Source organism: Natrix helvetica (genome assembly GCF_964273705.1).
Source record: "Natrix helvetica genome assembly, chromosome: 5".
In the NCBI taxonomy this organism is placed as follows: domain Eukaryota; kingdom Metazoa; phylum Chordata; class Lepidosauria; order Squamata; family Natricidae; genus Natrix; species Natrix helvetica.
In genome coordinates, this window is record NC_138551.1 from 48,538,608 (window position 1) to 48,552,285 (window position 13,678).

The window sequence follows — 13,678 nt, forward strand, 5'->3', positions numbered from 1 at the left end:
AGAAAGAAAGAAAGAAAGAAAGAGAAAGAAAGAAAGAAAGAGAAAGAAAGAAAGAAAGAAAGAAAGAAAGAAAGAAAAAGAAAAGAAAAGAAAGGACACTTATAAATTATTCTTACATAGCCTAACATCCAGCAACATTTTAAAATATAGCAGCCCTTTGGAAGATGCCTCTGGAAAGCCAACCTGTTATCCTCCTAATAATGTTATTCTGCAAGTGATATGGAGAGGCAGATTACCCAACTCTGCAGTTAGCATGGCCGATTACCAATGATACCTTTATCTTTTAAGAGTTTGTCTAATCCACTTTTAGACTTACTTGGTGGCCATTGTTACATCTGATGGTAGAAAAGTGCCTAGGTCAAATAATTTTTGTTTTAAGCCTCCACCATTCCATATCCTTGGATGTTCTTGGGTCTTATTACTGAGATCCAACAATATCCATATGATATAGAATTGTATGTAGTCACGTGGCCTACCCATTTCCTAATGTCTTTTCAGGGGTCTTGAGCTCACCGTTCCCTTCCTGCTTGCTTTTTTCACTTTTTGTTTGCAATAGGAACAGACATTTCTACAGTTGATTTATACTTCATCATAGGAGTACTGACTTGCATTCAAGATCTAATAATTGATTGATTTGTGTCCATTTATAAGGTCAGTACCAATTAGCAATACCAAAGCATTACTTTGATTTATGTGGCAAAGTGGAAGGCGGAGGCTCAGCGGCTCTGGCAAAAATGTTGAGCTCCGAAAGCTTCTGTGCCGCCTTTATTGCTTTCTACTTACGAAGCCCTGGATGGTGTACAATGGATTTAGTGAGATCACGGCATGTTTCCTAATGCTGCTTTTGTAGCCGCTTACCATCTTGCCATGAATACAAAATAAAGTTTAAAAATACTTGAGGGAAATCTGTAATTTAAAAAAATATATCATACTAATGGCTCTCAAATCTTGTTTTTGTTTTTGGTCCTATTTCAACATTTGAAATAGATTACAGTTCCTTGGATTTCTTCGTTGTTTTTAGATCTCTATATTATACTTATATTTCTTTTAGGAGCATGCATGCGGGAAAGAGTATGTTAACAACTTTTACTACAAGCATTTTTGGAGTTCTCCACACAACCCTGTTGTGGCAGAACTTTCATTCCTGTAGTGTAATATTCTCTATCATGTATTCTTTTGCTGGCTCCCACGGCTATTCTGCATGGTCTTTTGGGTGTGCGTGACAGAAATACTCCACTCCTGGCTGTGTACCTGTTCACTCACTGACACAGACACACACATACTTTACCTATGGCTGTCCATGATGGTGTGTAACCGATGGGCAATGGTGATTACGGTGCAGTGGGCAAACTCGCTTCGGATTGTCTCTTGGATCAAGTGATCAGTTTCCATATCCACAGCAGCTGTTGCTTCATCCAGAATCAAGATTTTGGATTTACAAAGCAGGGCTCGTGCCAGACATACAAGCTGCCTCTGCCCCACACTGGAGGGTGGGGAGGAAGAGGGACACAAAAATAAAAAATGATTATTGATGCTACCAAAATTAATGCAAATAATCCCAGGAAACTGACATAAACATCAGTCCAGATAATACTCTCCATCAATCAACCCAGGCTACGTGACTCAACTAGAGAATAATGCCAAATAGGAGGTACTGTATTTTTCGGAGTATAAGACGCACCTTTTTACCTCCCCCCCCCCAAAGAGGGTGAATATCTGGGTGCGTCTTATACTCCGAATATAGCTCCACTCACCAGCTCCGCACGTCGCATTTTCGGGGGGGTTCCATGCGGCGAGGAATCTCACTTTCACATGGCACCTGATTCCTGAAGCTACCTGGGGAACTGCGATGAAAGCCTTGTCAATGAAAGAGTTTTTGGGCTGTAGGGTCCCCTCCCCGATTCCAAAAAGGGCGCGTGTAGAGGCCAAACAAGTGCATTGTGTTTCAGGTGGCAAGCAGTTCCAGCACGCGCTGCCACCTGAAAATGCTTTCCTTCCCAGTTCCTAGGTGAACATCGCAGACCCACGCGCCCTCCTCCTCCCCCTACAGACTCGCCGCCTCTTTTCTCCTGGCCAGCACCGTCGGCTGGGGGAGCCAGGAGAAAAGCGAGAGGGCAGCGCAGTCGGGCGAAGGTGCAGTAGCCAGGCGCGAACATAGGGCAGGCAGATTAGAGGCAGCCGGCCGATTGGCGGCTTGGCTGCTGGCCACCTGGAGTCCGCAGGCAGCAAAGGAAATTGGCTCTATTAAGATGCACATTTCATGGTGGGGCACAATTTGGGGGTGGAAGGTTGGGCAGGGGATGGGTACCCGGCATCCTTGCCAGTGGCGAAGAAGTGCCCCGGGCACTGCTGGACTCTTCCCTCCCTTCATTCGTTAGGGCGGGGGTGGTGAAACTTCGCCCGGCGTGCTGCCTCTCCTCTCCTGTCAGCTGTTATCCGAGAGAGGGGGCATGAAACCATAGTCACTGGCAGTGACATTTAAGGGCGTGGGCTCTAAGAAGTGGCTGCCAGGGCACCCCATTCCCTGCCCCACCTGCCACCCCCAAATTGTGCCCCACCATGAAATGCGCATCTTAATAGAGCCACAACGCGGGTTTCCTTTGCTACCTGCGCACTCCGGGTGGCCAGCAGCCAAGCCACCACGCCGCCAATTGGCCGGCTGCCTCTAATCTGCCTGCCCTGTGTCCGCGCCTGGCTCCTGCACCTTCGCCCGACTCCGCTGCCCTCTCGCTTTTCTCCCTGCCTCCCCCAGCTGACGGTGCTGGCCAGAAGAAAACAGGCGGCGAGACTGTAGGAGGAGGAGGAGGGCGCGTGGGTCTGCGATGTTCACCCAGGAACTGGAAAGGAAAGCATTTTCAGGTGGCAGCGCGTGCTGGAACTGCCCGCCACCTGAAACACGATGCACTTGTTTGGCCTCTGCGTGCGCCCTTTTGGAATCGGGGAGGGGACCCTACAGCCGCAAAACTCTTTCATTGAAAAGGCTTTCATCGCAGTTCCCCAGGTAGTTTCAGGAATCAGGCTCCAACTGAGGCAGCAAAGATGTTAGCCAGATGAATACTGATGAATGCTGCTGGGAAAGAGGCAGAAAGGTTTTTTCCTGATTTCCTCTCCCAAAATTAAGGTGCATCTTATACTCCGGTGCGTCTTATAATCTGAAAAATATGGTACTTGAATAGCTGAAGCATGTATGGTATCTTAAGATGACACTAGCTCTTGGTCATTTTCACTAATTTCCTGTACCTTAAGTTCTCTCCTCCTTCACTCATTAGATAAGACAACCCTTCAGGTAGCGTTTGTACATAGGACTTCAGGTGTGCCAATTCTAGAGCATGCCAGATGTCATCATCTGAATACTGATCAAATGGATCCAGATTCATACGCAAGCTCCCCGAAAAGAGTATAGGATCCTGAAAAGGTAGATACAAGGCACTTTAGTCAAGGCAAGTTTGATTAAGAACTATGGCTAAGATAAATTGAGGTAAGAGCAGGGGTGGGATTCTACCGGTTCGGGCGCAAATTGTCCATCACAGAACTGGTTATTAGACTGGGAGGATCCCACCACTGGGCAAAAGAGTAGAAGTAGAGAAGTCTTAATATTTAACCATCTGAAATTGCTTTCTGCTATTGTAATGGTATCGGGAATGACATTGGGAGAGAAAAGGAAGATCTGCAGGCTAGGCAATGGTCTGATAAGAGGCAGCTGACCCCACAAAAAAAAGGGAGTAGATGAGAAACATCTCAGAAGTGACTTTGCCTAGTTCTTGGATTGTAAAGATTGGGAAGCTAATGTAACTTACTGTAAAGATAGAGCTATTACTCTTAGGTTTGCTACTTGTTTGGGTTACCTCAAGGCTCACAGCTGAATTAGCCTATTGTGTTATTCCTTTTATAATACATTCTAGCATCAGTTAACCAAATGGTGTGGATTTGCAGAACAAACTAATCTATTGCATAGATAGACACAGCTCTAACTGATAAACCATCTTGTGTAAACCCAGCCTATATGTAGAGGTAGCTATACTATTAGCGACCTCTTTGAATAATTGAATTAATTTGAATTACAAAATTAGTAAGTTACTGAAAAACTCACTTCTGGAATTCAAAAGGGTAGTTAAAATTGCCTAGATCCCATGTCAGCACCTCCTCCAAAGGAAGTAGTAATCACAAGCTGGTAAAAAAGGAACACCTCCCTTATCTCTTCTTCCCTCATTACTGCAATGTGCAGATGGAATTTGGTACCCTATTCATGCAACCAAGCAGTCAAATTCTGTATCCCGGCATTTTGGACAGATGCTCTAGGGCAGGGGTGTCAAACTGGCAGCCTGCGGGCCAGATGCGTCACATGCAGGCCACGCCCACCCCAGCTCCGCCATGGGGGGAAACGCCACGAAGCCTCCTGATGGTAATGTGATGCTGCGAGTCTGACACCTGTACTCGTGGGTTTCTTTTACCTGTGGGATGATAGTGAGTTTCTCACGTAGGTCATGAAGGCCAAGAGTTGCTATATCAAGTCCATCGATTAAGATCTTTCCTCCAGCTGCTTCCAAAATGCGAAAGAGGCAATTTGTGAGAGAGGATTTTCCAGCTCCTGTTCGGCCCACCACACCAATCTGAGAAGGCAGAATTCCAGAAATTAGGTGTCTGATAAAGCTTTAATTTCCCTCTTCTGGTGGCCTGTTTCTGTGATCCAACTGTGTTTACACTCTTCAATCCTGCTATTGCCAAATAAGTCCATGGCAGGTTGCTCAGTAACTATTACTTTGTTTTCGGCAAAAAAGGTCATTCTTGATATCTGAACAATTTAGCATAAATTAGTATATGGACTGTAGAAAGGCCAAGACTTTTCCCATTTTATCTCCACTTGATTTCACTCTTCTTTCTGCTGGACCATACACAATTCTCAATAAAACCCTGAAAACACTATGGATGTCTTTTCCCACAATATCTCACCTTCTCAGAACCCTTGATATCACAGTTGATCCCGTCTAGGACTAGCTTTAGCTCAGGCCGATACCGAACCTTGTAGTCCATAAAAGTGATCTCTCCATTGTTGGGCCATTGAGAAGGTGGTCTCTGCGCTGTCACCCATGGTGCCTACACAAAGGAAGACGACCATTAGAAGAACATGCTTAGAACAATTTCGCACATATCTTCATCTCACACATGTACACAAGTATATATTATTTGCACAGTTCCATTTTCTGTACCTCATTTGCAATTTTTGTGTATTCATGCAATCTCTCTACAGCCACAATGTTTGTCTCCAGCTCCGACGTCATTCGCACCAGCCAGTTCAGAGTTTGAGTTATCTAAATGAATTAATGGAGGTATCACTATTATCATTCGTCTTCTTCAATTCCCCCTCTCTGATCAAATACTTATACTGAATATATTCCATTATAGACCCTAACAGGACTGTCATTTCCATATTCATTTATTTTACTAGAAATATTGTAGCTTCTTCTTCTAAAGTTCCAGAGAAATAACATTTTTGGGCAATGCAAAGTTGGGGAACTTGAAACTTTCCAAATGTTCTTGAACTAGAATTCTCAGCATTTTTCACTATTCAGTATTTGGGTTAGATTAAGCTACTGGGAGTTCAAATGCAGGGGATCTGGAAGGCTTCAGTTGTATACGGTCAGAATTAGTTACCAAGTTTCTAAGAAAAAAAGTCTTATTTATCTCATTCTACTTTCTTTTCAACACAATGACTATGAACTGATTTATAAACCCACTGATTTCATCTGAGAACGTATAATCTCTAATATATGACTTTCATTGTCAGAATTAATCATATAGTCAATTGAGCATCACATTTAAAGTTTATCTGCTTGATATTTCTCTTATTGTTAGTAGTACTATACTACCACAATGGACTTGCAGTAAAAACAGTGCCTGAAGCCCAGGCTTAGGGGATTGCAGCCAGATAGATTTACAATTAGAACTGATCAGGGGTGGGTTTCAGCCGATTCAGGACGTTTCAGGCGAACTGGTTGTTAAATTGCTGGCTGGCTCCGCCCCTTCCTGCCCCACCCCTTTCTGCCCCATGCCTTCCAGGACTCCACACACACACCATTTTGACTCCCAGGTAAGTGTAGGGGGAGCCTACTAGGCCCAAAACAGGGTGCGGGGGGGTGCGGTGCCCCCCATGGCCCGTTTTTGCTCCCAGGGGGGAGTGCAGGAGGCCAAGGGCTGCCTGTCACACCCCTCGCCATGCCCAAGCAGATGGTCATTAGGGCAGAGAACCAGTTGTTAAATTATTTGAATCCCACCACTGGAACTGATACATCGGACATGTCAGTACACATACACAGCCAGCCCCCATTCAGCTATGCCTTTGTCTTAGAATATGAGTCTCCGTTACTCACATTCAGAGCCGAGGAGATGGAGAGTCCCACAATGCCACTGTTCAAGGAATCTTTAACAAAGACTGCTAGAAGTGCTGCAAAGAAAACTGTAAAATTCCCCACCAATTCTAGTCGCACAGCCAGCCACCTTTAGAGAGAGAGAGAGAATGGGAGTCTATGACATCTCATAAACAATCTTTACTGCTTTGTTATTGCTAAATAGCCAACAAAAAGTGTATACTGTTTCAATCTTTGCAATAATACTAAAGCCAATCTTCCCAATTTCATGTATTCCCAAATGTTATCTGAGAATTCAAGAAGTTGGTCAAATTAATAAGGAACACACCAAGCTGAGAAGTACTAACTTAAGTTCTCTCTAATAGGTATCCATAGAGTGCAACTATAGCATTATTTATCCTTTTATTACATATTATTTCTCCATTCTACTGGTTGCAGTTTTAGTATTATTATTTTCTCTGTTATTCTGCAAATTATTCTATTCCTATTCTTATTTCTATTCCTATTCCTATTCCTATTCCTATTCCTATTCCCATTCCCATTCCTATTCTACTCTACTCTACTCTATTCTACTCTACTCTAAGAAAGCTAACCTTAGGATGATTATTTATTGATGCTACTTGAGGGTGAATGGCCCACATTAAAGCAAAGGCCAGAAACTGGCTAGATGTATCTATCAGATCATGCTCTCATATTGCAAAATGTCATAAGATCTGGGGAAAATTCAGTAGTTGAGGATGGGAGACAAATTGTCTTTCATGATGGCAGTGGACAAAACAATCTGGCAACCTATATCATAGATTTATACCTTCTACAGGGGCGACTTGCCTGTTGGAAACAAGCCAAGAGTAAACAGACTTCTGGTTCACATCCACAATCTTCTCATTGTGCTGCAGGAAACGCTCCTGATGCCCAAAAGCCCGGATGACAGAGAGACCTGATACTGTCTCACCAAAATGGGAATAAATTGGAGACCGGGTGACAGAATCCAAACGTCGCAGCTGGCGGGATGTAGCCACATAGAATTGCTAGAAAGAAAGAGATAGCTTAGCAAGATCCATGAAACTATATTAAGAGACACCATATTGGAGTTTGCTTTTCTCAGTTTTCACTAACATAAAACAAAGCTGTGGCATCCTATAGTTTCAAATGTACATTATTCTGGAACATAATTCTTGTATTTGAGCAAATTGTTTCTAATTAATGTTCTTAAAGCAAAGTCTACTTCTCCACAGCATAGATGTGTGTGTATACAATTCACCTCAGAGACTGGCTATTTTCTTTTAACATCTTCTTTGCTATCTTATCACTGTCATAGCCACAGGGGAATATCATTTCAGAAATGAACAGAACAAACACTGGGACAGGTCCGCGTTATGAGAGGAAAAGATTCTTGCATTCTTGAATCTGCCTTGTTTTAAAACCAATGGGATTTTCACTATCTTTTGTTTCACATTCTACAACACATCACAGATTTGGATCTAAAGAGGCAGCAGCTGTCTTTAGAAATGAATTTCTGAGTAAGGATTCTGAAGGTTTTATTGCAAGAATATGCATTCCCAGCCCTATTGACAACTCACTAGAATGAAGTAGTACAGGATCCCCAAAGGCAGGGTGATAATTGCAAAATAAGGCGTAGCTAAGCAAATTATCACTAGAGTACTGAGAATCATAAAGAAGCAGTTCATCCAAGAGCGAAGTGATATGGGAATGGTCTCATCCACAGTGAAAATATCCTGTAAAAAAAGAGAGAACAGAAATAAAACTAGCAAAGTGAGAAGCCCATGTATGAGGCAATTGAGTAGTACTTTTACACCAAATTCAAGTAATGCCTGCCTTTATTCTAAACTTTTCGTACTGTATGCCATCTTTCCCATGATGCTTGGTGTTTAAAATAACTCTGTTGCAGTGGTGAGAATATCTCATAACTGTTCTTGGGTTATAAAAATAATTTTCTGCGTTCAAGGTTTTCAATACAAAATGTTAAAGGTAGTATTTGGGCATCAGTGATGGTTGATAAGCTTACAAGACTAACTTAAATTTCCTCCATATAGAAGGTACAGAAAATGCATCCATGGACAGTTTTCTGTTTATTAATGGCTTTATTCTTTTGTTTATTCAGATGTGCAAAAATCCCATGTTCACAAGTTAGCAAAAGTTGGCTAACTAAGTTATGGATGGCTCCTTACGACATTGTCTGTAGTAGATGGAGCAACTGGGTACATGTGAAAACAGCATAGCATGAAGTCCAAATTGGTCCAGAATGGAGAATATTAGAAACCCAGTATTGAAATGACTGAGCAAAGAATATGTGTGAAAATATCAATATAATCAAGAATTAAATTCTTGACTGGTGATAGGAAATAGATCAAAGTAAGTAAGGCAAAATCTCTATCTGATTTGATCAGACAAGCAGATGACTATGGGAGAAGGCAATCCTAAAATAACTAAGTCAGCTATGTAAGACCTGGAAGGTAACGAACAACACCTTGCATCGCATCCAGAAGCCAACCAGCAACCGATGCAGCTTCTGAAGCAATGGAGTCACAAAAGTACAATAGGAAACACCCATCAGCACTTGGCCTTTCTATTTTCTACTAGCTGTAGTTTCCAAATGCTTTTTGAGGACTCCATTACACAATCCAAATGAGAGATGACTAGAGGATGACAGATTGTGAGCAGAGTTTTCTGATCCAGAAACTACTACAATTAGCACACTGGAAATAGCTGTATTATAACTCTCCTGAACGCAAATGCCACCTCCTTCTCAAGCAGGAGTTGCATCCAGGAGGACCCCCAGATTCAAACCCACTCCTCATGATTAGTACTTAGGCTGTATCAATTATAAGGTCCTCCCAAAGCCAGAGTTTTGACCTTGGCAAATCTGTTCACGATACGACCAGTTGGTGTTGAGTCAAAGAAACTCATAGGCACCCGCAGGATATTACTGAGGAGCTGATCGTGCAGGACCCGGGAAGCTCGGATAGAACCAAAAGAAGCAAGAGCAATTGCAAGCAGCAGGAAGAGACCTAGAAGAAACACAAGCACTGTTCAGACCATGATGCAGGAGGGGAGGTTGATAAGGTACTCTGAATAAAATACATTCGGCTTCTGTTACCTTTCTGTTGCGTCTTGATTACATCATAAACATGCCACTCAATCCTCTGCTATGTTCTCTCAATTCATTCTGTTCTGACATACAGAATTCAAGCCTCCAAAAAGAATCTACCAACGTGTTTGTATAGCATAAGTTATCAGACTGATGATGAGAGCTAGAGGGCCTTTTTATGCTATTTATGATGATTCTCTGTCCCTCCAGAGACAGAATAAGGGTCCCCTCCCCCCGGTACTAAGATACTAAGGGAAGCAGATAATAGCAAGTGGTTTGATTTTGGGGAAACTTACTGTTGCTTCCACCCAGTGCTCCATAGATTCCAATACGCATATCACGTTGCGTTGCTGGATAGGTCTTATTCTGATAGCGTAGAGCATCATTCGTCCAGTCACTAAGCCAGAGGTTGAAACCAACAAAGGATGCAGCTTGTCCAATATAACCGATGAGGATACTTATTAGGAGGCCCCAACCGATAGCACGAAAGTATTGCAGATACATAAATAGCTTCACCTGCATAGCACAGCATTGTGATGAATTATACACTGCACAATTGTTTTGCACTTTCTAATGTCCGGTCCTGCGGACTCCTTACATTGCAATAAATCTAGGTCTCACAAATATATTGACATGGATCTAATAGGAATAGCTTAGGATATCATAACTAAAGTTGGAGCTATTCTCAGGCTGTAGTGGAAATCTAAAAATTCTTATACTAAGCATCGGGGGGGGGGGAGTACAAACAGACTTAAACAAGAGTCGAGACCTCAAAGCAAGAGTGTCATCACACTTTCTTAGGGATGTGTGAGGAAGAGGAACAAAGGAATAAAGCTGAAACTTGGGAAAAGCAATGCTGAAAACATGAGTGGTCATGGTTGCTGCTAGGCAAAGCCCAAAAATCCTCCCAAAGCTAGTTTCGGTCCATCCCCCAACCCCTTAATGGGACATGATTGGTTTACAATCCTGCCTCTGCCAAGAATACAATTCAGTCAACTGGGGAATCTGCTGTGAAAAAGACAGCCTGACCAACATGGCCACACTATTGGACTGATATAATGATGTCCCCAGCTGGCTGCTTTAGCCCCAGCTTAGCCTTTTCGGGGCCATGCTGAAGCCCATAGCCTTCTAGGTTAGCATACCTAGAAGGCCTACCTAGAAGGTGATTTCCTCACCCTCAGCCTGAGGAAATGGAAAAAGATGTCCAGGTAAGTGCAACAAGGCAAGGCAAGACATAAGATCAGCTGCCTGGACCACAAGTCACACTAAGCAGCCAATCTTGGCTTGATCCTGCCTGGAGCTTAAGAGCTGAGCTTGGTTGCTTAACGGCAGCACTGCTTACAGTAGAGTTGGAACCTGGCTTGGAGCTTAGCAACAACTTTGCTATACAATCGTAGGCATATAAGGAACATCCACATTGAGGCAGCACATAATCTCCAATGAATGCAAGAATTTTTGAAGAGAGCCAAGCACTAGTATTTCACTTGAATAACTTTAATAACAATAAGGACTAAGCCCTAATAAGCATTGAGTGTAAAGGAATTGCCTTGGGGCACATATAAATAGATATAATTTAATTAAGGTGTATAATTATACCATATAAGTTTAAAAGTTCACAATTTTGTGGAACTGCATTATTAGCTGTCCATGTCAGCATGTGGCCTGTGGACCGCAGGTTGGACAGGCCTGCTCTAAAGGGTTATATGGTTAAGCCAATTCATATGGGTGAGGAAGATGGAGTCAGCCCTGCTTCGCCAATGCAACAGTCTTTCATTGCGGAAGCTGTGCGATATAACAACGTATTGTGTAAAGTAATCATCGTGTGTCTACTCATGGCAAAAAGAGTCCCCACAAGCTTTATTAATTCCTTCACTATCCTCCATAAATAATCTCTATCTAGTAAGTCCTTGAGAAGGGTGTACCATTCCCATGTCTTCATCTCTTACCTTGCCAGTTTCCATGCCTTCCTTATCAATCAATCTCTGTCCTTTAAACTCTGTCAATGTTTTCTTCTCATTCAAATGCCCTTGATGATCCTTCCTGATGGATAGGTTACTGCTGATACTGCGGCTAAAAGACAAATGCTAATGGTAAAAGGCAGAATTTCTAGAACGTGGCTGCTCTGGCACTATGTTGCCTTGCTTTTTAAAAACATTTCTGAAAAAGAAAAATCTTCCAAGGGGTTCCAAATTCCTATGCAGTGTATGCACCCTTGCCTAAAACAGCTCAGAAAGGAACCCGGTGATTAAATTCTAGGTTGGCTAATACTGTAGAAGTCCAGAGAAGCAGGTTGTTTGATGGCTCTTTCCCATTGGTTCTGCCCAACTAGTAAAACTTAATGGAGTTGATATGTTCAGAGTTCATTCAATTAAACAGTGCCATCTCTCAGGACCAGGGACGTGCGGTCAGGGGAGGCAGGGGAGGCAGAGCCTCACCTCTCATCATGAAATAATAATATATAATATATAATATATAATATATAATATATAATATATAATATATAATATATAATATATAATATATAATATATAATATATAATATATAATATATAATATATAATATATAATATATAATATATAATATATAATATATAATATATAATATATAATATATAATATATAATATATAATATATAATATATAATATATAATATATAATATATAATATATAATATATAATATATAATATATAATATATAATATATAATATATAATATATAATATATAATATATAATAATAATATCCACAAGGGAGTTTCATATATATAAGAGGAAGAGGAGGGAGGAGGAGGAGCACGCGCGGTTGCCAGCTGGGCAACCGGCGGAGGCAGGATGGTTCTCGGAAGCGCCAATAACCTTCCTGCCTCCGCTGTACTTTGTGCGCTCCTCGCGACTGCAATAGACGTCCAGAAGCGGCAGGGGCTTGATGACGTTGCCGCAGCTGCCATGCGCGGACGGACGGAAGTAGCCAGAGTGGCGCCGAGGCAGTCCGGCGGACGAGCGACCAAGGATCAGGCTGCCTGATCCTCCATCGCTCGCTCGCTTGCTCTTTCGTCCGCCCGGACCCCTCGGTGCCACTCTGGTTACTTCTGTCCGGCCGCGCTCAGCAGCGATGTCGGCGACGTCATCAAGACAAAGTGGCTTGGAGGCGAAATGCTTTTCAGTGCTTTTCTGTGCGTCTGGCGTTTAGGTAGATAGCCGGATGTCCTAAACGCCAGACGCACAGAAAAGCAGCTGCTGTTGGGGATCGTGGAGCGCGAGCCGGCGGAGCGCACTCAGGAAGGAGGGGAATGGGATCATGTGTGCTGGAGGCTGAGGCAGCCTCAGCCTCCAGCACACGTGGTCCCATTCCCCGCCTTCCTGATGACGTCACCAGCCTCACCAGCCATAAACCTCACCGCAAATCACTGCTCAGGACATATCCCTCTCTATATTGCAGCCCCTGCCCTCTGGAATGAGATCCCCCATGGCTCCCACACTGATGCCATCCTTGAATCTCTAAAAGGCCTGAGTTAGTTTGGATGGAGCCCCTTATTGAATATTTAATACAGTACATTTTGTGTGTGTGTGTGTGTGTGTGTGTGTGTGTGTGTGTGTGTTCATATTCCCATCCTTATTTATCTATTTTGTATTGTGTTTTTATTTAGTTTTTGTTATATTGTGAGAGACACGGTGTGGGAAGGAAGGAAGGAAGGAAGGAAGGAAAACATTTTATTGTTTAGATATAGAGAGACTATAACTCTCAGAATTCCTTGTCAGAATGTTGGAGGCAATACAAACTATAACATTGTATGGAAGATCCTACTTCTTTGATTGTGTTTTTCAAATTCTATCTAGACCAAAAGTAGTGTGTATATGCAAGGATAATAAAAGTGTTATGAAGGCAGGTGTTGAGAAATTGATTTTGAATGTTGTTGCAGTAATAATATAAGCTTAGAGAATGACATGAGTAACCTTATTCCAAGTCTTGGGTCTAGCTCTAAGTAGTAAGTTGCCACCATAAAGTTTTAATATGGCATATTGGGAATTAATATGGGAGAAAGTTGAGAGAATTATAGTAATCGAATGTAATTAAGTTCATTTCAATTAAATTAAATACCATTTTATATCTGGCTTCATGCATTATTTGTTTTGTTTCTATCCAATTTTGCAAATGCCTCGTTGTGTATTTTACTTTTTTTCCTCTGTTTTATCTTGTTATGCA

At 42.3% G+C, this 13,678-nt stretch overlaps 1 protein-coding gene across 1 annotated transcript in view; it reads right to left on the reverse strand.

Moving 5' to 3' along the window:
- Positions 1–13,678, reverse strand: part of ABCC2 (ATP binding cassette subfamily C member 2) — a 41,512-nt gene that overhangs the window by 998 nt on the left and 26,836 nt on the right. Inside the window, exons 21-31 of the mRNA XM_081955149.1 lie at positions 11,421–11,544; positions 9,771–9,990; positions 9,240–9,394; positions 7,946–8,101; positions 7,194–7,393; positions 6,369–6,495; positions 5,208–5,309; positions 4,951–5,094; positions 4,452–4,610; positions 3,241–3,407; positions 1,289–1,483 (exon numbers count right to left, since the gene is read on the reverse strand). Coding sequence (XP_081811275.1) covers positions 1,289–1,483; positions 3,241–3,407; positions 4,452–4,610; positions 4,951–5,094; positions 5,208–5,309; positions 6,369–6,495; positions 7,194–7,393; positions 7,946–8,101; positions 9,240–9,394; positions 9,771–9,990; positions 11,421–11,544 — 1,749 coding nt within the window. The remainder of the gene's footprint in view (positions 1–1,288; positions 1,484–3,240; positions 3,408–4,451; positions 4,611–4,950; positions 5,095–5,207; positions 5,310–6,368; positions 6,496–7,193; positions 7,394–7,945; positions 8,102–9,239; positions 9,395–9,770; positions 9,991–11,420; positions 11,545–13,678) is intronic.